Genomic DNA, 19,417 nt, shown 5'->3' with positions numbered 1-19,417 from the left:
CTCTCTCACTGCTCCTAATAGCTGGCTTGTCTCCCTGCCTTCTGGCCAGGCCTTGGCTCTGGTCGCCACAGACGACTATTTCTTCTTGTATGTTGGTTGGTCCCCTGAGTTCCTGAACATTTGGCTCTCCAGTTCTTATTGTGTATTCTCTTACGTGTTAATGTTTCAAAACAGTTATCGGGTTCTCCCCCTTGGCATGTTGCCACGTAGTTGCTTTGGTCGCCTATTGACTTGGCATTTGTGGGTTATATTTGTTTGAGGGGAGGATTTCTCTAATTTTGGGTGGGAGAGGAGTGGGGGGAGGGACACAGAAAACAGCGATGGCATATAAAGCACTTCATATTTGGCAACTATGATCGCACATGGCTTGATAGCACTGCAACCCAATGTCACTGGCTAGCGACCCTAAACCTACACAGGACCCAGCACTACATATGTTCACATGGAATGTTCAGGGGCTGAATACACTGATCAAGTGCAAATCTGTCCTTTCTAGGCTCCTGGGTTTTTCCCCACCTGTGCCATTTCTGCAGGAAACACACCTTCTACGAGTTGATGAAAAGAGACTCCAACACCTGTACTTTCCATTAGTTTTTTGCTACTAGTGGGTCTAAGAAGAGGGGCGTAGCTATCTTATTTGCAAAATCAATCCTTTTTACTAAGCCAGGAGTCCTGCATGATCCAAATGGAAGATACTGGGGGTGGGGGGGGGGTGTCAAGGGACTGTACTTCGGGCACACTTTCACTTTTGTTTCGGCCTATGCTCCTAATGATCGGCAAGATCAGTTCTTACACGACCTCCAAACTAAATTCCTCTCCTTTGCTGAAGTATCTTTAATTATTCGGGCGGGAGGCCTTAATGTCACGCCTGATCCAAATGTGGACAAAACTCTTCCGGCCACACAAGTTGATTTTAGGAATTCCTTGGCTCTAATGGAACACTTGCGCAAGCTTCGGTTTATAGATATTTGGCGCCTGCGTAACCTGACCCGGAGGGATTACACGCATTGCTCACATGTTCACTTGGGATACTCGTGGATTGATGCCCTTTTGGTTTCCTCTTCAGTAGTGCCCTATATCCTGGAAAGTGAAATTCATGTTGTCACTCTATCCGATCATGCCCTGTTCTCCTGCTCTCTGTCGTTCGTCTCTCGCCTCCTACTTTGCCATTTTGGAAGTTTTTTAATCCTTTGCTCAAAGATGAGATTATTAGTCACAAAATAGGAGAGTGCCTTATCGCTTACTTTTATGATACCCTTACTGGTGACATTTCCCTTAGCACAGTTTGGGACTCCATTAAATCAGGTGTCACGGGAGTCTATAAGTATCGCTGCATCTTATTCCAGCAATAGATCCAGGATACGGAGCGACTTGGAGGCTGGGGTGAGACTTAGGGAGAATCTGCACAAACTCTATTGCTCCCTTAAATCACATAGACCACTGATGATTGCTAGGGCCAGGCTCAATGCTCACTTTGCCGAACATATCCCCCGAACTATACTTAAGACTAAACAATATTATTAAACAAGGGGAAACGAGGCTAACAAAATTCTAGTTTGCAAATTAGCCCAGCATAAATCTCAGAACAATACTCAGGCCCTGCTTGACGACACAAACACACTTCTCCTCACTGATGGGCCCATAAATATGCAGCGACAGCTCAGGCTGTTCCTGCAGACCTGGATGTACTGCGAGATTACCTGGCCCCAGCTGTCTTCCCGACTTTGCCTTTAGCCAATATTAATCGAATGGAACAAGCAATATCACTTGACGTTACTTTAGCAATAAAGTCCCTTAGAAACTCCACTCCAGGCCCTGATGGCTTTACTTCGGAGTTCTATAAATTGTACTGTGATTTACTCTCTCCCCACCTGACCAGATTGTTTAATTCATTCCTAGAAATTGGCACTTCCACTTCACTTTGCTTGAGACTGCGACGATACTGATCTTAAAGCCATATAAAGGCCCCATATCATTGGACTCCTACCGGCCAGTCACGCTCATGAACAATAACGCTAAAATATATTCGAAAATTCTTTCCTCTCGGCTTATGACGGGCCTTCCAATTCTGAACCACCCGTGCAAGAATGGCTTTATTCAACAGGGCTCTAACCACGATAACATTAGAAAAACTCTAAATCTGGTAGACCTAGTAAACAAGCTGGCGCTTCCAGCGGGGCTGTTAACTCTTGATGCGCACAAGGCTTTTGACCGGCTTGTTTGGATTTTCCTCACTGAGGTCCTTCAACAGTCGGGCCTGGCCCTAGATTGCAGCAGGCTATATTTGCTATTTACTCTGCCCCACAGACCTGTGTGCTGCTCAATGGCCGGGCCTCCCCGTTAACATTTGCAGAGGTAAAAGACAAGGCTGTTTTATCTCTTTCTCTTTCCGCTTTCGATGGAGCCGTTTGCCATTCGTGTTTGATCCTATTCCGTTTCGACAACAGATACATAAAACATCTCTGTATGCGGACAATGTTCTACTCTCGCTGATGAGGTAGGTGATTCATCCAGGCCCTGAACTCGAGCGCTTTGGATTGGTTTCTGGATTCACCATTAATTGTTCCAAGTCGGTAGGTCCTGCTATCAATTTGACACCAACTGCTTTCTCAAGGCTCCATGGCATTTCCTGTGTCCAATGGAGACAAGATCACAATGACTACCTAGTGGTCAGGATACCTAGCACACTTAAGTCGCTATATTCATTTAATTACCCCTTGCTATTTGATCACCTTATATCGGACCGCAACCGTTGGAATACGAAAACCACCTCCTGGTTGGGGCACATCACTTCTGTGAAAATTAATATTATTCTGAAACTCATTTATCACTTTACTGCCCTCCCGATGATGGTCCCCACACATAATAAACGCGCTACAAAAGAAAATCCTGGCGTTTATTTGGCAGCATAGCAAACCATGGATTGCAAAGAGGTTCTTGCTCTGTAGGGAGATCTTGGGAGGTCTGGGGGTCCCGGACATCTACCGCTATTACCTAGCCTCGCAACTTTCACATATCTTTCCTTTGGGCCAAACTGGAGAGACTGCGATCTGGTTTCAAATGGAACAGGCAGCCTCTTCAGTCTCTCTGTGGCACTTACCGTTTGTTTTGGCTAATGCCAAACGACCTGGTACCCCTCTCCTTTCCTCTACATTACATACAATCTCGTGTTGGGACCTGGCTACTTAATGATGGGGCACCCTGGTTAGTCTTGACCCGCTTTCACCTGTACTTGGTAACCCAGACTTTGCCCCTGGTTTGTCCCCAGAACCATTTGCTGCTTGGGTTGTGGGAGGTCCCTTAGAACTCAGACATATATTTATGGGAACGGATCCCCACATACATTTGAGGAATGCAAGAATACATTCACAATAGAAGAAAGGGGCCGGTTTCCGTTACTTGCAAATTCGCCATTGGATATCACATCCTATAGTCCGACAGACGGGTACAAGGGAACTTAATGCATTTTAGCATACTTTTCTTTCTGGCAAGACTAGGAGTAGGATTACTGGGCTCTATAATTTACTAGATCAGTTTACCACTCAAGATAAATTGCCATACATGCAGGCCTGGAAAAGGGATCTGAGTTCCCCCTTTGCTGAGGACTCATGTCGACGTATATGGGAACGCAACCACAAGATGTACTATGGACAAAGAATATCAATTTAAGTTATGCTATCGCTGGTACTATTCCCCAGATAGATTGCACCACATAAATTCTTCATATTCTGAGGCTTGTTGGAGGGGCTGCTGAGAAAAACGGACTTATTTCCACATGTGGTGGAGTTGATCTAAGGCACAGATGCATTGGAAAGAGGTCCTTGCGCATATTAGGGAGCTACTGCAAGTTGCCCTCCCCTTGGACCCTTTGTTGATTCTTCCTGGTGACAGTGGTGATGGGCTCTACCCTTTGTCTGGCCACAAAGCTAAACTTCTCTCATTCCACCTCTTGCCAGCCAAGCTTACCTTTGCCCACAATTGGAGTCATCCTGGCCATGTGGTGGAGTACACTTTGGGAGGTTTTGGCCTCAGAAAAAATAATGGCCCAGTCTGAAGGTCGGTATACCTCTTCTGTGTCCACCTGGCTCCCTTTCATCAACTTTACACAAGATTCTTACTATGGCACCTATAAGCCAAAATTATACAAATATCTACCTTTGGTTTAATTGTTTGGTGCGATCGGTGGGCCCTGTTTGAAATGTGGGAGCTGTAAGGGAGGCATAGTATCACAAGTATGACACTGACGCAAGAGTTACAAGTTTCAAAACCTTTATTCAATTCTGGGTGTTTGGAAAAACTCCTACTTTGCCCCGTAGCTATGATGGAGTAGTATCTACATCAAATAATAAAGAAAGCACGGACTATCCTGATAAATCATGGTAAGATGATGCAAGAATGAAAATGTTCTTAGTTTACTCTAGAAAATTGAGTTCCCAAGCCTATTGTTGTTTTTTTGCATCAGAAGAATGAGCCAGCCAATGCCACAGTGAACTTGGACCAACCTTTCTGCACAGGGGATATTGTATTTAATGTAATGAAAGTGTGCAGGGAATTTTCCAACTTACAACACTGAACTTCTAGCCTGCATCAATACCCACTTTCAAAGACATCTTATCCTTCAGCACAGTTGCCCTTTCGCCTTTTTCCTGTTTTTTTTGTACTCCTTCGCCTCAGTGGCTAGCCCTGGGTCACTGCCAATGGATGTTCCTAAATATGAGGAGAGGGAAGCGAGCAGTGGCCAGGCCAACCTTCCACCTCTTGAGAGGGTATGAGCAAAAGTGTGGATAGCGGCTGTGAAGGAAGCTTCAATCTGAATCTGGCCAACATTCCACTGGTTAATAAAATCGCCTTGGGTGTGGTACTTGATTGTGTATCAAGTATTTTCGTTTCTATTTTTACAGTAAACCACACCTGCAGGCATCAGTGTGACTGTTATACACATGTTGCGTATTCCATGGCTTCTAATGTTTTAATTTCTGTTATTCTGCCTCTAGGAACTACCTCCAGCAGCAACACTGTAGTAGCGGGCCAAGATGGCTTCCCCGATCTAGAAGAAAGCAAACTGATGAAGGATACTGATGAAAGGTGTGTCTACTACTCCCCTTATACAACACACAAAAAGGACAGGCTGCTTACTGCAAATAACTTTTTTTTCCTGTTATTTGTATCAATGTTAATAAAAATGTAGCGTTTCAAAGGCTTCCTGCGATGGGAAATATGAATTCCTGTAGGAGTATACTGTGGATCTTTATTTTTGCTATGCTGATACCTCCAGGCTTACGAGCTCAGTTATGCCAGATTTCAGGATTCTCGTGGTCGCTTATGCCAAACCGTAATGTTTGAAGAAATCTCACCACTTTGGTGGGCAACGCACCTCCACATTTCCTGTTGAAGGGTATACACCTGTTGATATAGTGCACGCCAAGCAACGTGCAGCATAAACAGAGACGACAAGCGGCCCATGCTACAGAACTTACTTGCTGAAATATTGTATGACCAGTGTTTTCATTTTTACAAAGAAATAATTTTTTATACGCCAAAGCGTTTATTTTTAAGAGTGCTTCTTACTATGAATGTTTACACTTTTTCAAATATGGTATATACTTTCTTTGGCCTACTAGAGGCGTTTTCTTTGGGGCATATTTTAGGCATACATTTTTAAGGGTGGTTTAATCATGTAACCATTCCCTGCTCCCCTGCCACTCTGCTTCCTCCATGCCTAGCTCCCTTTGTGCATCCCTTCTCAACCCTTCATATGTCCCTTTCAAATGCAACTGTTTTTCCAAGTATCCGGCCCGACATCTCCCTGCAATCTCTCTGCAGTGTAAATTCAATTTTTAAAATACGTTTCTTCGTAATTTGAAGGCGTGTGAGCTGAACCAATTCCGGGCAACAATTGTCACACACTGTGAACTATTTAAAAATTAGGTTTTTGCATGGCTATTTAAAGCAGCAACATGTCTGATAACTAAAATAACTTTCAATGAAATGTTAATCCGGTAGGGTGGTATGAAGGTTAGGCAGCAATAATTTTACCACAGTGATATAGACGTTTCCAGTCAAGGAAGCTCTTTTTTATTTTGTTCTCCATTAATGGACGAAAGGGTTTGCCAGACACATTGCAACTCAACCCTAATTACATTTCAAAGTAAAAATGCTTTGGGCATGTTCAGTTGTGTGGGCAAAAAGTGGCAGTAATTCTGTTGCTGCCATTCTTTTGGGATGGTAACATCATTGCCGCCATTTGTATTGAACCGCCGAATTCTGAGTTTTTAAGAAAAGTGGTAGGAAAAAGCTGGAGATTAAATCCTCCACTTTTTCTCCTAAAATCGGTTGAATAATTTTGGCATAACTGCTTGTGGTAATCCTCCCCCTGAAATCATATGGACTCCAAAAATGTGGTTTTACACACTTCCACTCGCAATACTGTGGTATGCCTATGGGGCAGAACGGCAATAACGGTGATCGATTTTGCAGTAACTCGGCAGATTTACTGCCCAAATTCATAATGAGGTCCTTTGTCAAGTGACCGAAAAGTAGGCCTAGGCACTTTATGTGAAGAATGATCAGGGCGAACCCAGATAAACAGTGACCCACTCTTGTTTATTCCAAATATCACATGTATACAAAGAACAGCAAAGGATGTAAAATCACCAAAACTTATGCTACATTGATGAATGTTACACAGGACAAAAATGGTGGTGCATTACATGGACCGAGCAATAACCATTATCAAAAACACATATAAAACTTATATGAATGTAAAACAACCCATAATCAACTTCTTAGGGTCGAATAGATGCCACATCGGTTGGTCAATTAGAGAGAGTTATGATTAAACCCTGCAATTTTCGAGAGTTGTTGACACAACTGTGTTTCGGCATGCAGAGCGGTTGAGCAACGCTCTCATTTTAACGGCCTTCATCAGGACGGAAGCTGATTTCAAGGTCTCTTTCAATGAGGTGGCTTCTGGACAGGTGTCGAAAATATAGGGACAGTATAGATCTAGTATTAAAAGGGTTCTTGTCCTGATCATTCTTCAGATACATAAATACTTCATTACGTGGGCAGATCAGGGAGCTGCCAGGTGCCCCTTTTAGATATTTTGGCCTAAGCAGCGTTAAATACCTTGAACTTTGCTTTTACATGTGTTTCTATCGTTTTACTAAATATGGTAGCTGGCTGGACAGGACATGTGCCTGCATTCTTTTGAAATCTTGCTGAACCGGTTATATGTGAAAATGTCCTCTGGGAAAAACCTCGCCAAGTTGGCGACTTTTTTTCCCTGCTCCGCTAAAATCTTCCCCTCACATATTCTAGGACAGGTAAAATGTTCTATTCTTTTTCAAATCCTAGAATATTTGGGGAAAAGTGCTTGATTTCCATGGGAGTGCACATTTGGGGAAATGTGGCCCCTTGGCAACATTTTCACATTTTCCCAGGCGACCTTATCACTGGATACCGCTTAACCGAGCACTCTGCCTGGATGGCCAAGACATTGTGGCGTGTGCATGCTGGGAAACAGCTGGGGAGGGGCAGGCCAATTCTCCTTACCAATATAGAGTGTTTGAAAGGATGCTTTCTGAATGCAAAGTGTTTACAAATCCAGTCTGCCACCAGAGAAACTCAATAGCTTCTTCATTTATGCAGGCAAGGTGAACGTTTAATAATTAATGGATGGTGATTCAGGCTTTTAACAGAGTGTCCTTGTGTTTGAAGGTTCAGCAATGTAATCCGAGCGCACTCCCGACTTGAGTCGAGGTACAGTAATAGTTCCGGCGGTTCCTACGACGATGACAAGAGTGAGTATCGGTTACCACGCTAATACTTTCTTTTTTGGGTGGTGTTTTGATGCAGATTTTCAATGTGAAACTCAAAACCAACGAACAGCAAAGCATGAATTGCAGTGCAAGACCGGTTATGCTAAATGGATACCAGACCCTTCTCATTGAAAAGAATCATGGAGGTGGGGACGGAGGGGGCGAATGCGCGCCGCACCGGTGCAGAGGTACACACACGTGCCACCTAGGCCAGCTCTTTGCCCCCACCTCTTGCCCCCTTAAAAGAATGGCGGGCACCAGTGCGTGGAGTAGCGTAACCTTAGCACACCCCCATTCGAGGGGTGAGGAGAAAAGGAGCCAGGGCTGTTCAGTGCAGGTCGGGAGGGGGAGGAGAGGTGACTGGTTAGTGATTGTTGTTTAGCAATACTGTTGGTCGCAAAGACCAGGCAACGTATAATTAGCACACTAATACATGCGGGTTAACCCAATACACAGATAAATGGAGCATGTTAAGTTACCCCCTTTCCTGTATGTAATGTATTTTCAGTTGTATGGCCCAACGCCTAAACATTTAAACTGAACTGAGCTTCTGATGGCCGTTCCCCTTTTTTCAAAATAAATTGAAAGCCTTCATAAAAACATACTTGAGAGTGCTCTTTGTTTACCATTGTACACAGGCCAGCAACAGACCACAGCTGCAGGGCATCATCGGGGGCACTGCAGTCCTCTTTCCATCACAGTGAATATGAGTTATCTCCCACTTTATACAATAACGTTACACAAATCATCTGATAACCAGTTTCAAAGTGTCAAAGTGTCAAGCCTCAGTGCCGCATAGCCACCTCAAAACTATTTTAAGACTCTGGGAGTCAGAGGGGCGGTGGGGGTAGAATAAAACCTCATCTGCCTCCTGGTTGCTTACATTTTTCCAACGTTAGATGGAAGATTGGCAGATTTGTGAGGAAGTGGAGAGTTGCAACTCTTTAATTAAAACCGATAGCATTCTAAACCATGGAGATCCCAGTCTACTTAAGTAGCATGCCGCACCTGGGGGAAATATCCCCACAATCTCAACTAATGGACCCAGGAAAGGCAGGGATGCCTAAGGAGGGCGTGCAGGCTAATAAGGGCGCATATTGCCCCAGCAGCTGCAGCTGTTAATGCTAATCGCACTAGGCCGCAGAAGGTAAAACTAGGTGCACCAGGTGCAGTGGAGTCACTTTGCAGAAAATGTTGGGGGGCGGGGGGGTGCATGACATCTAAATGTAAGGGGCTCCCACCAAATGAGTGTAGAAAATGGTGTGCCACAAAAGCTGGGGGCCCTTGTCCCCCGCCCCCCGAGCCCAGTACAATTCCACCCATGGCCCTGGTATTGGAGTGAAAAGTCGTTTGAGAGTAAAAAAAGAAAACCACATAAAGACAGAGAATTTAGTGATGGCTGCTGAGCAAGGAATGCTCCCAGTCAGACCTGGTTATCCAGCAGGTGAGTGAATGTTACTTACGTGATGCCATTCGGGGGGCTTTCCTTAGCTGACTGGATTTTTGTCAGGCAGGCAAGGAAAAGAGCCCTTTACAAAGAAGTTGGCACAGATTTAGCTTATGTGGGCATTTTCTTGATTGACCCTTGTTGCCGGCTCAGCTCACAATGTGCCTGTGTGAGGCTTGCATGAAAGGAGGTTTGCGACTATCATGGGGAATAAACATCCCAACCTAGACCTGTGTAGTCTGAATGTGGCAGCACCACGTGTGTGGGTGTTAGCCAAAGGTTTGAACGGGTGCATCCCTAGGATTGTGGGCAGGGTTTTCCTCTCCAAACCTCCCATAAAAGAGAGGGTCTGTACCATACCATGTTCAACGTGTTCAATACTTGGGCGAGCCATTGAAGCACAAAGAGAATTCCTCCACTGGAGAAGTGCTTTACGGAACCTCTACTGGGTCTGCATCCCATCTTCGAGACAAGTCTCAACATTAAAGCTTGACCAGTGACTGCAGATACCAGAGTCTCTGCAGCCGCAAAGGCCCTATGTGTATGCCTTATAGCCTTGACTCAATGGGACCAAAGGGGTCGCCTGCTTGAATGACTCCCTGACCCCCGAGAGCCTGCAAGTTGTGACCCTGCACAGAAACAGAATTGAGGACATTGAGGCACAAGACCACCAGTAACCTGTCAGTTCAACAAGTCTTGGGTTACTATTTAACTGGATAACATTCCTGTTACCAGTTGTGCTATAAAAGAACAGTGGTACCTGTAAATGTGGTACATCATACCTGCTGTCATTGCTGGATCTTGCCCTGGCCCATCCCTGGAACCTCTGTTGTCTTTGCCACGGACATGTGCCACTGCTCCGGCAGCAGCAGCAGACTCCTATTCCCCTTTCTTCAAACTTTATTATTCCTTAAGCATTCTGCAGCATCCAAGCCGCCATCAGAATCCCAAAACCCCAAAGCAATTTACCTATGGTAAACCGAGACTTCCAGGGGGCTGGAAACTGATCCAACTCGACCAAACAAAGACAAGGCCTACTGACAACAAATTTCCCAAAGGCTTACATTGGCCCATGTTTGCTCAGCTTTGTGGCTGGGAGATGCATTTCAATGGATGGCAAACTGGATACCATCCTGCTGGTTGGCACTGCCACATACCCTCTAAGGCAGCGTCAAACTGGTCTGAAGCAGCATGGATTTCAGTACATTATTGCATCTGGAGTCTGACCTGCCTGCAGGATATGCAATATATGGCATTGCATGTCTCTGATAGATCTTCCCCGACTGCCCTTGTCTCCTCCATGACAGCCCTGCGTTCTTTCCTCAGAGACCTGCACTCCTCTCTGGAGACCCTGACCACCTCCTCTATGGCCTACTTGCTCTGGGCCTCCTCTTGTAGACTGAGAAGCCTCTCGCCCAGTTTGCACCAGATGGAAGTCAGTTTGGAGCAGGCTGTTTGCTGATGCTTCTACATGTCATCCTCCCAGTAAGGGTATGGGCTTGCCTGTTGGCATGTGCAGACCTTACCGCTCACTAGGACCTCTCACTATTCTGTAGCTGGCTATGCGGTCGTATTGCATTTGTGGCATGTGAAGCCTCATGCTGTGCATGGGGTTGCTGTAATGCTCACATGTGGCTTCATCTACAGATGCAACCTTGATGACTGTGAATTACACACTCCTGTTGTGCATCCTCTTCGCCCTCCAATGGTCGCATGTTAGCGTTGTCGGGTGGCAATGTCACATAACCTGTGCACCAACATCTGTAGGAAATGCAGAAAGTGGCATGTTGGGGGAGTGTTCTTGTCCTACCCCTGCTGCAGTCATGTACAAATCAAAATAGGTCTGTGGGAGAAGGTACATACGGAATCTATGCCTGCAGGGATACCATTTCACTGTATGTTGCATATCAACTACACGTCTGCCGATGCTCATGTAGGCCACACCTTGAAGTCTTTCCTTTTGAAACATGTGACCTGACTTGCATGTGCCATGACATGCTCTTCTGTTATTGATGAACATGAATACATTCCATCAATTGTGGCTGGGCCATCACTTATGTGTGCTGACTGGGATTAGGTGGGGTACATGCAGAATCCACGAGGGGGCCCTCATATGTCTTCCCTTATGGGGAAGACATATGAGTTTGGTGGCCATAACTGCTTCCTGGGTGTGTGCGCCTTTGCTTTTTCATGCTCATTCATTGGCACACACGTCTTGTTGATTTTGTGGTGACTTACCTGACACTGATGCACAGTTGCTGCTATGCCCTTTCTCCCCAACGCCCTCTGTAGTTGCCATCATGCCAGCAGCTGCCTCCTCCCTCTGCATCAGGTTTGCATCTGCAGGTAACTCTCCACCTGCGTCACTGGCATGGATGTTGGATGATGGACAGTCTCTTCATGTCACCTCCACCGCTTCTTCATCTCCTTGGTGGTGTGCTTTTCTACACCAAGAGTATTGACCTTATTCGTCAGTTCTAACCACATGGCCTACTTATCTGCAGGACCTGGCTGCTGGCCTTGCAGGTTTCACAGGGTGGCCTCATGATCAGTCTTGTAATGACTTCTACAGTCTCCTCTGTGAAATCCTTAACTCTGCACCTCTTTCAGTCTCCTGCCCATGCTGGTTGTCCTTGGAGGTCACGGTGATGTGGTAGATGCTGGTGGATTGTGTTCTACAGGTTCCTGTGCTCTCAAAAGTTGTGCACAGTGACTTCCTGCTTTGCTCTAAGGGTGTTTGAGCACATTTGCATCGCATCTGACACAATGCATACATTGTCTATGCAATGTCATACTTGATATCGTATTTTCGCTGAAATCGAGCGCATCTAATGGATGTGTCAGAAACATGAGCATTGTATCAGATGCACCTTTAAATACAGAAAAGGACTGTTACTTTTTTTGCTTTTCGTTGGTGGTTTTGTCCAAAGGCCATTTTTGACCATCTTCCTTGTGAATGTTCCCATTATGATGAGATGTGCACTGGCATAAGTGCATTTTTGTACATCTGACTGGGATACAGATTTTTGGAGATTCGAGCCCATTGAATTGTGTGGACGTGCCTTTATTTCAGGCTCCTTGTACTGCATTCCTCTGGAGAAGTGTGCCCTGGCTGCTGAACCAAGGTTCCCGTAGGGTGGGCGAAGGATACTTGGAAAGTAAGCTTGTTTAAATCAGGGTAGTGACCTGGGAGGTTGATCTTGGGTCTGGAGAGATTCTTCCCGACAGTCGGCTAATAGTGCACTTTGATTATAAGTAGCTTTGTTTTTTGACCAGGGCCACACCGCATGGGGGCCCGGCTGGCTTGCAGAGGCGGGATAAGACGCACCGTTTCTGCCTTGGCTCGATGCGTCTACTTGCCATTTGGTCACTACTGCTTATTTCTGAGTAGTTGGTCCAGACGTATTTTGAAGCCCTGGCGACATGAGTCTTTTTAAAAACAATAATGTATTTAAATTTTAAATACACAATAAAACAGTAACAAGATAAATAAACAATAAATAAACAATGTACATCGAGAAGGCGACATGAGACTTGCGTCTGTAGGAGCAAGTGAGATGGCAGGCGTTTTCTTTTAGGCCCGTTGACAACGAGCTGCATCAGTTGTTATATCAGTGACCACTTGTGAAGGTTCTGCTTAGCAACGTTGGTGGTCCCTGGTTGTGGGATTTAGGTGCATTCAAAAGTGCTAGCTGTAACCATGGCAAGACTTCATCCCTCACCTACCAAGGAAGATGAATGCAGAAGGAAATATATTGGTTGAACAGAAGATCATGTTTTTTTGTAGAATACCATGTCCCTCTAGGGGGGGGAGGGGGGGGGCAAAACATAAGGATGTTTTTTGTGCTTGCATTATTGTAGGTGTGAGGTGAGCGCATGTGTTCATGTGATGTCACATGGTGTGTGCTTGCATTGCAGATGATCCTGTTTCTCCGTACACCAGTTGGATGCTGACTATTGTAGAAACCAATCAACCTCAGCCCTTACCAATGCCTGGCAATGGAGGGTGCTGGGCACCGCTGGTTGACTACCTCCCAGAAACAGTCACCCCACGGGGACCGCTTCACAGGTAAGGCAAGCACCGCAAGCCGGCTGGTCTTCTCATTTGCATGAATGTTCTTTTGCTACTTTCCGCACTAATCGGATCCTCAAAGCTTGCTTTCCCATTGCCCTTCCTGTGCATCCTCTCAGGCTTTTTTTTTGTTGCTTCCTAAATAAGCTAGCATTGGCGTTCCAGCAGGAATGCCAGTCTGACAGCACGTCTGATGAATGTTCCAAGCAGGCTGGGCCTCATCTCTCATTCCTTATCTAGATATTGCGTCTGCACGCTGTCTCTGTGCATGCCTGGACTCCCACACGTTGGAATCTGTGCACGCCCTGGTGGCGTAGCATGTCGGGGGAGTTCAGCACTTGAAAGAGCTATACAGGTTATCCCAATCCACCCTTTAGCGGTCAGCCACACCCTCAGAAAAATGCTTCATTTGGATGCATTTTTCAAAAACAAAAAAGATAAAATATGTTTGATGCAATGTTGTGAAGTAAATGAAATCTGTGGAAGGATTTTCACTTGGAGATATCTAGGTATAAACATCCTGGCTCGAGCAGCGCATGCCAGGATTTCGGGGTGCAAAGCGTCTGATCTGTTTCTGTTCTTCTCTGGCGTGTCTAGGTGCAACATTGCCGTCATATTCATGACGGAGATGGTGGTGGATCACAGTGTCCGCGAAGACTGGGCCCTTCACCTGCCCTTGCTACTTCATGCACTCTTCCTGGGTAAGAGAACGTGTAAATACGAATACTCGATTCATTTCTGAAGATTTTTCAACAAATGTATGTCTAGGATGGTCTACTTTTCATTTGAGCAGTCGTACTGCTCTGGTGGTGCCCACACCGGCAGCGAGTGCTTTAAGAAATCTTCGGGAAGATCAGATTCTCACAGACTTTATCAGGTGGCAGAAGGAGGCATTCGGTATTCAAGCGATAGTGACATGAGTACAACGTGTAGTGTAGCGGGGGAGCAACAACGACCAAGGAGATGTGTCCGAGGTCGACAAGGGTCAAAAGTGCCACAACTCTAGCACACCTGCACAGAGGTTTTTTTGTATTTTGGATAATAAGCTGGTGTCTACCTCTATATTTTTTGCATAGTGCCACTCACCCTGTATAAGATAGGCTGCGATATGTATTTCAACACACCTTGAACCTGACCAACTAAATGGAAATGATGGTCCTTTCACGGGCTCATTGTCTCTTTAGGGGTCATTACCTTTATGTTCCACAAAAAGCCCCACGTGAAGAAATAAGCCCCTCGATAGCGCGTCTTTCTTGAGGGCAAGGGTGTTGGGCTGCTTTTGGAGAGTCTGGGGGAGCAGGCTCCAGGAGGCTGGTATGAGACTTTCCGCTGCTTGACGAGCGAGGGATTTGTAGAAGTGCCCCAGAATGAAATAGCAAGATAATGCTTTTCAAGATTCTCGGTATTCTCGTCATCATACATTACTGTGACATGTCATAGGTGGATGTATGCTCAATGATTGGGCAATGCCACTGAGTATTGGAACGTCATAGCAAATAAGTGATGTGCATTTAAAATATGTCTAACTCCATATGACGTTTCCACCTAACTGATAAAATGAGTCCTGATGAAGCGTTCCTCAGCACCAGCCTATCCTGATGAAGCGTTCCTCACCACCAGCCTATCCGTGCATAAATAACACAGAATCTGATTTAGTAACATGCTTTTATATAACGCCCCAAAATATAGATTGACATTTTCAACACCTTTCAACTCTAGCTGAACTCAAAACCACAATTGGATCAAACGTATACTTTTGATATTACTTAGCCCAACCCCTTGAGTGCCTGGCTATTATGCAAGTCTATGCAAAAAGGACGAGCATACTCGTCATTGGCACTTAAAATTAAATAAGTTTCAAAAATATCCGGTTCCAATCCAAGTGAAAGTAAACAATACTTGCTCACAAGTCCGCCAGTGCAGATCTAGACTGGCATTCTATTTCAGTATACATTTAGATATCCGAATAACTACAATGTAAATGCAATATTAAAAATGCAAACGAAACTCACAGCACCTCGCATCACAGAAACATCAAATTCACATTGACTTGCATTATGAAATAAAAGCCCAAAACGCAATCCCAAACCCGATGGATCGACTCAGTACTTCATTTTCAAGTGTCCATCAACCTGTTAATTAATTAGAGCACTGTTGCCTGGTAGCATAGGTGTAGATGTAAAGTGGCAAATACATGTTTGACTAAATGTAGTCTAAAGCTATTGCACTCTAAATTGACTGCAAAAATATAGTACTCGCCTGGCGGACCTGGGGAAAGTTATCAATTCTTATCCCAGATTTCGTAGTGTAGTAGAGGCCTGGCAATGTGGTGTCTATAAGGGATTTCCATTTGCACCCTTTATATGTTCATCAAGACCACCTGGGTGGAGAATGTTAACCTTGACAGCGTTACATGACTCGTTCCTGAAAGCATGCTCACAGGAGAGGAACCTGCTTCCCTTCTCCCAGCCAGGTACCTGGACTTTATTTCACCATAATACTACAATTCTGGTTATATATCTGTATATTATCCAGTACCTCCACTTGAGTATTTAAGGTTCGAAATCAAAGAAAATGGATATTGGCTTTTATGCACATATAGGCACACAATGTACAGTTTTATTTGGGCACTCAATTCACTTTATTTTGAATAACTATTTTTAAAATATTGCAGCCAAAACAAATTTGGGCTGCCACCTTACTTTATAATTTAAATTTAAATGATTGAAACTTCTTTAGTCCAGCAAGACTTTCTCTTTGTGAAAGTTCTATATTCCTGAGAGAGGAATAACTTATATTGAGCACAACTTACTATCGGGAGAGAATATCTCCCTTGATAATCTTCTGTATGCAGAAAAATGTATTCACTGCAAATGTACATGGTGGAAGAGAGGGGCACCCCAAATGAAAGGACATTTACCTTTTAGAGACCATGATAGCCTACCTATATTTAAGCTGAAAACGTTTCGTCACATTGGTGTTTTGTGGAGTGCCATAATGTACCTCAGTGAAGGCCCTCAGCTTGGGGCTGGCTGGGCTGGGGGTGGCTTATTCAGTCTCTCTTTACCCACAAGCTCGCTAAACTGCTGCACAAAAACTCAGGCAGCCTCTGCTGTTCAGCCCTTTGAGCAGTGATCTTTCAGTGATGGCCCTCTCGCTCACTGTTCGGTCCGCACTGCCCCAGGGCACACCACTCAGAGTGACTGGTGCAACACTGTTGGGATTCTTTTAAGATGCTTGAGCAGTTCCAGGATACCAATGTCCATGCATTTGCCCAAAGCTTCTGGCCCGCATTTTGGGGAGAAATGTCCTCACCTTTGTTGTGTATCCCTCTTGTTAGATGATCATTCCAACTTCAACCCGTTCTCTTCAAAGTAAGTTGAAACATTTTTAGGCCAAGGTTCCAGGTCCTTTGGTATCATGTGGCCGAAGGAGGCATTTGCAGATATATTTGTGGCTAGAATATGCAAATGATTGAGGAATCAAAATGTTTGTGGTCTTGAAAAGCTATCGCCAATAAAAAATAATAATGTAGTCTACGGTAGATTCCTTCTACTTCTAAGTGCTGCAATAATGGGTGTTCTTACCAAATGTAATTGTTCTCACTTTCATCGAAGTAGGAGGTGTAAAGCGCTAAATCGGCCCTCTGGCGTTCAGACAAGCTCCATACAGACTAGCCCTGTTTCTTAGGTGACCACTTAACTCCTTGAGCATTTCTGCCTCTAGGAAACAGAGCTTTCAAGTTTCCCGTGGCCATGCATGAGGAAGCCATCATTCCTGGTTTTACTAGGAATTTTGCAACTTGTAGTTTTCCTAAATTTCAAGTTGGTTACAAAAAAAAAGACAAATCCCAGAATCCAAAGGAAAAAAAGAGGACTTGGTGGCCTTCTCACGCATGACCGGAGGCAACGTGGGAACTATGCAATATATCATATTCAACGTCTTAAACCTTTCGAATCTGTACACAATTAAGCATTGACTTGCTCTGATTACATTTTAAGATTTACAATATTATAATTAACAAGAATAACAAACAAAGGATTGTAGTGGCTGTTTTGGTAGTAAGGTGTTGGAACGATGCGTGATTCATTTGATCATAGATTTGTTTTAACATTCGTAACATTCCTTTTGTGTACTCTTTTTTCTTAACCCAACAAAAAGGTGTCACTATCTTAGAACGGAATTCTCTACAGCCTTGCTTTTTATTTGGAGAGAACCCGATTTAAAATCTGTTAAGATATAGGTATGTTGGCAGATGCATTGCAGACAATACTCTGGCAGATGGACATTATGGCTGGTATACATCCTTAGTCCCAACATTCCAATGTTTCTCCATTCTCCCTTCTAGTTTTAAACTTGCCATTCTACCCGAGTTGGGTGGATTGTCCTAATAGGAATAATGCCCCCTCAGGCCATTACCAGATTGTAATGCCCTCTTAACCTGGCGATATAAAAAAAGCTCGATTGTTTTTTTTTTCTTTATTTTTTTATTTTTAAACTGTGTATGAATTGGCACATTCAGGCAGCAAAGCAGCTAGATTTTCTTTTCTCGGTATGGTAATGTATAAATATAAACATGCAATGCCTGTCAGATGGAAACAATTATTATTGTGGGATTTTATGTTTGTGGAGTGCTGAGGGGGTTACATAGTATCCCCTTTCTAACTGCTGCTGTAACATGTTACAGTGACAAACATACCTGAATGGCTGGCAGCAGTGCTATTTTTACCTGCAGACTGCGTTCGGAGCCCCAGTAATGCACAGAAGGGTCACCATTGACCGAAAATGGTGGCTGTATACTGTTTTCGCCATTTCGTGTATGCTTATCCTTTTAGTCCTCCTACTATCGTCCTGGGTGAGGGAGATCCTGGTTTGACTTTTGTATTCGGCGGAAATACCTGTGAAGACAGGAAACGAAGGAGGAGTCCACAACTCTGCAGTCCATTTTGTCTGGCATGCCTGACTGGAACCAGTTCCAACTGGGAGGCTGGCTTTCCCCCAAAGTTTGAATGTAGCATGAGTGCTGATAAGCTGGGTTCTTGGATAAATGGACTGGATCCTGAAGCTCAAGACAAGTCGACCACTGGAATAGACAAAAGGAAGATGAAGACAACCAGAAACGCCTGCAGCCTCTTCCAGTAACTGGTGAAGCCTGCTGAAGGGACCTCTGCTGTCCTGACCCAGTTTTCAAATCGACAGGGGAATTCCAAAGAGGACAACTTCCTCCCATGGACTGGTGGGCATAATCAGTCCCAAGATGACCTGCAATTTGAGCTACCCCACGATGTAATGTAACAAAATGTATAAAGGGCGACTAAGGCACTTAGGCTTCTTGGCGCTAAACACAGGACAGACACTTGGGTGCCCCAAGCAATGTAGGAGAAGATCAATTAGAAGAGATAGGTTTTAAGTGCCGTACGGAATGGAAAATACTCCTCAATGACTCAACGACAGAGGGAGCCCATCCCATGACTTAGGAGCAAACACTGAGAAGGAGCGACCACCTAACCGGGGTTGCTGATACCTCGGTATTCTAAGGAGCGCAAGTGAAGATGAATGAAGACATCTAGTAGGGTGGTAGCGCTCTACCTTACTCTTCAAGCATCTAGCACCCGCATCATTAAGAGCCCGATGGGTAACGCAAGAGTTTTAAATTCAACTTGGGCCTTCACCGGTAGCCAGCGAATCTGGTGCAGCAAACCCGGCAGATAGGGTCAATCTACGGGCATTCAGGCCCAATCTGGCCACTGAATTTTGAAGAACTTCCAGCCGCTGTATCTGATGTTTTGGCTGTCCTAGACAGACCCCATTGCAATAGTCCAGAGATCCCATTATCGCAGAGGTGACTATGTTGGTACAGCTGTCGACGGAAGCAATGGCAAGATTATTCTCAAGACTTAAAGTTTGTTGACCAGCATTACATACAGCCGCAATCTGGGCTTCACGAGAACCGCTGGACAGGAGCCTCACCCCTAGACTTTTCACGGACGTACTGGGCGTCTGGCAAGGGCCGAGAGAGTCAGGCCAAAACTGCAAACTCCACGAACTGGTAGCTGCTTGAGGACCAAATACCATCAC

At 44.8% G+C, this 19,417-nt stretch overlaps 1 protein-coding gene across 7 annotated transcripts in view; it reads left to right on the top strand.

Moving 5' to 3' along the window:
- FRY (FRY microtubule binding protein) overlaps nt 1-19,417 on the top strand; it is a 1,191,674-nt gene that overhangs the window by 821,262 nt on the left and 350,995 nt on the right. For all 7 annotated transcript variants that reach the window (XM_069639765.1, XM_069639761.1, XM_069639760.1 and 4 more), the window contains exons 35-38: nt 4,995-5,085; nt 7,720-7,802; nt 13,186-13,336; nt 13,937-14,040. In XM_069639765.1, coding sequence (XP_069495866.1) covers nt 4,995-5,085; nt 7,720-7,802; nt 13,186-13,336; nt 13,937-14,040 — 429 coding nt within the window. The remainder of the gene's footprint in view (nt 1-4,994; nt 5,086-7,719; nt 7,803-13,185; nt 13,337-13,936; nt 14,041-19,417) is intronic.

Source organism: Ambystoma mexicanum, chromosome 7q, assembly GCF_040938575.1.
Source record: "Ambystoma mexicanum isolate Mex_15411 chromosome 7q, UKY_AmexF1_1, whole genome shotgun sequence".
NCBI classification, from domain to species: Eukaryota; Metazoa; Chordata; class Amphibia; order Caudata; family Ambystomatidae; genus Ambystoma; species Ambystoma mexicanum.
The sequence above is the reverse complement of the archived record's forward strand: the minus strand, read 5'-3'. Positions and strand labels throughout refer to the sequence as shown.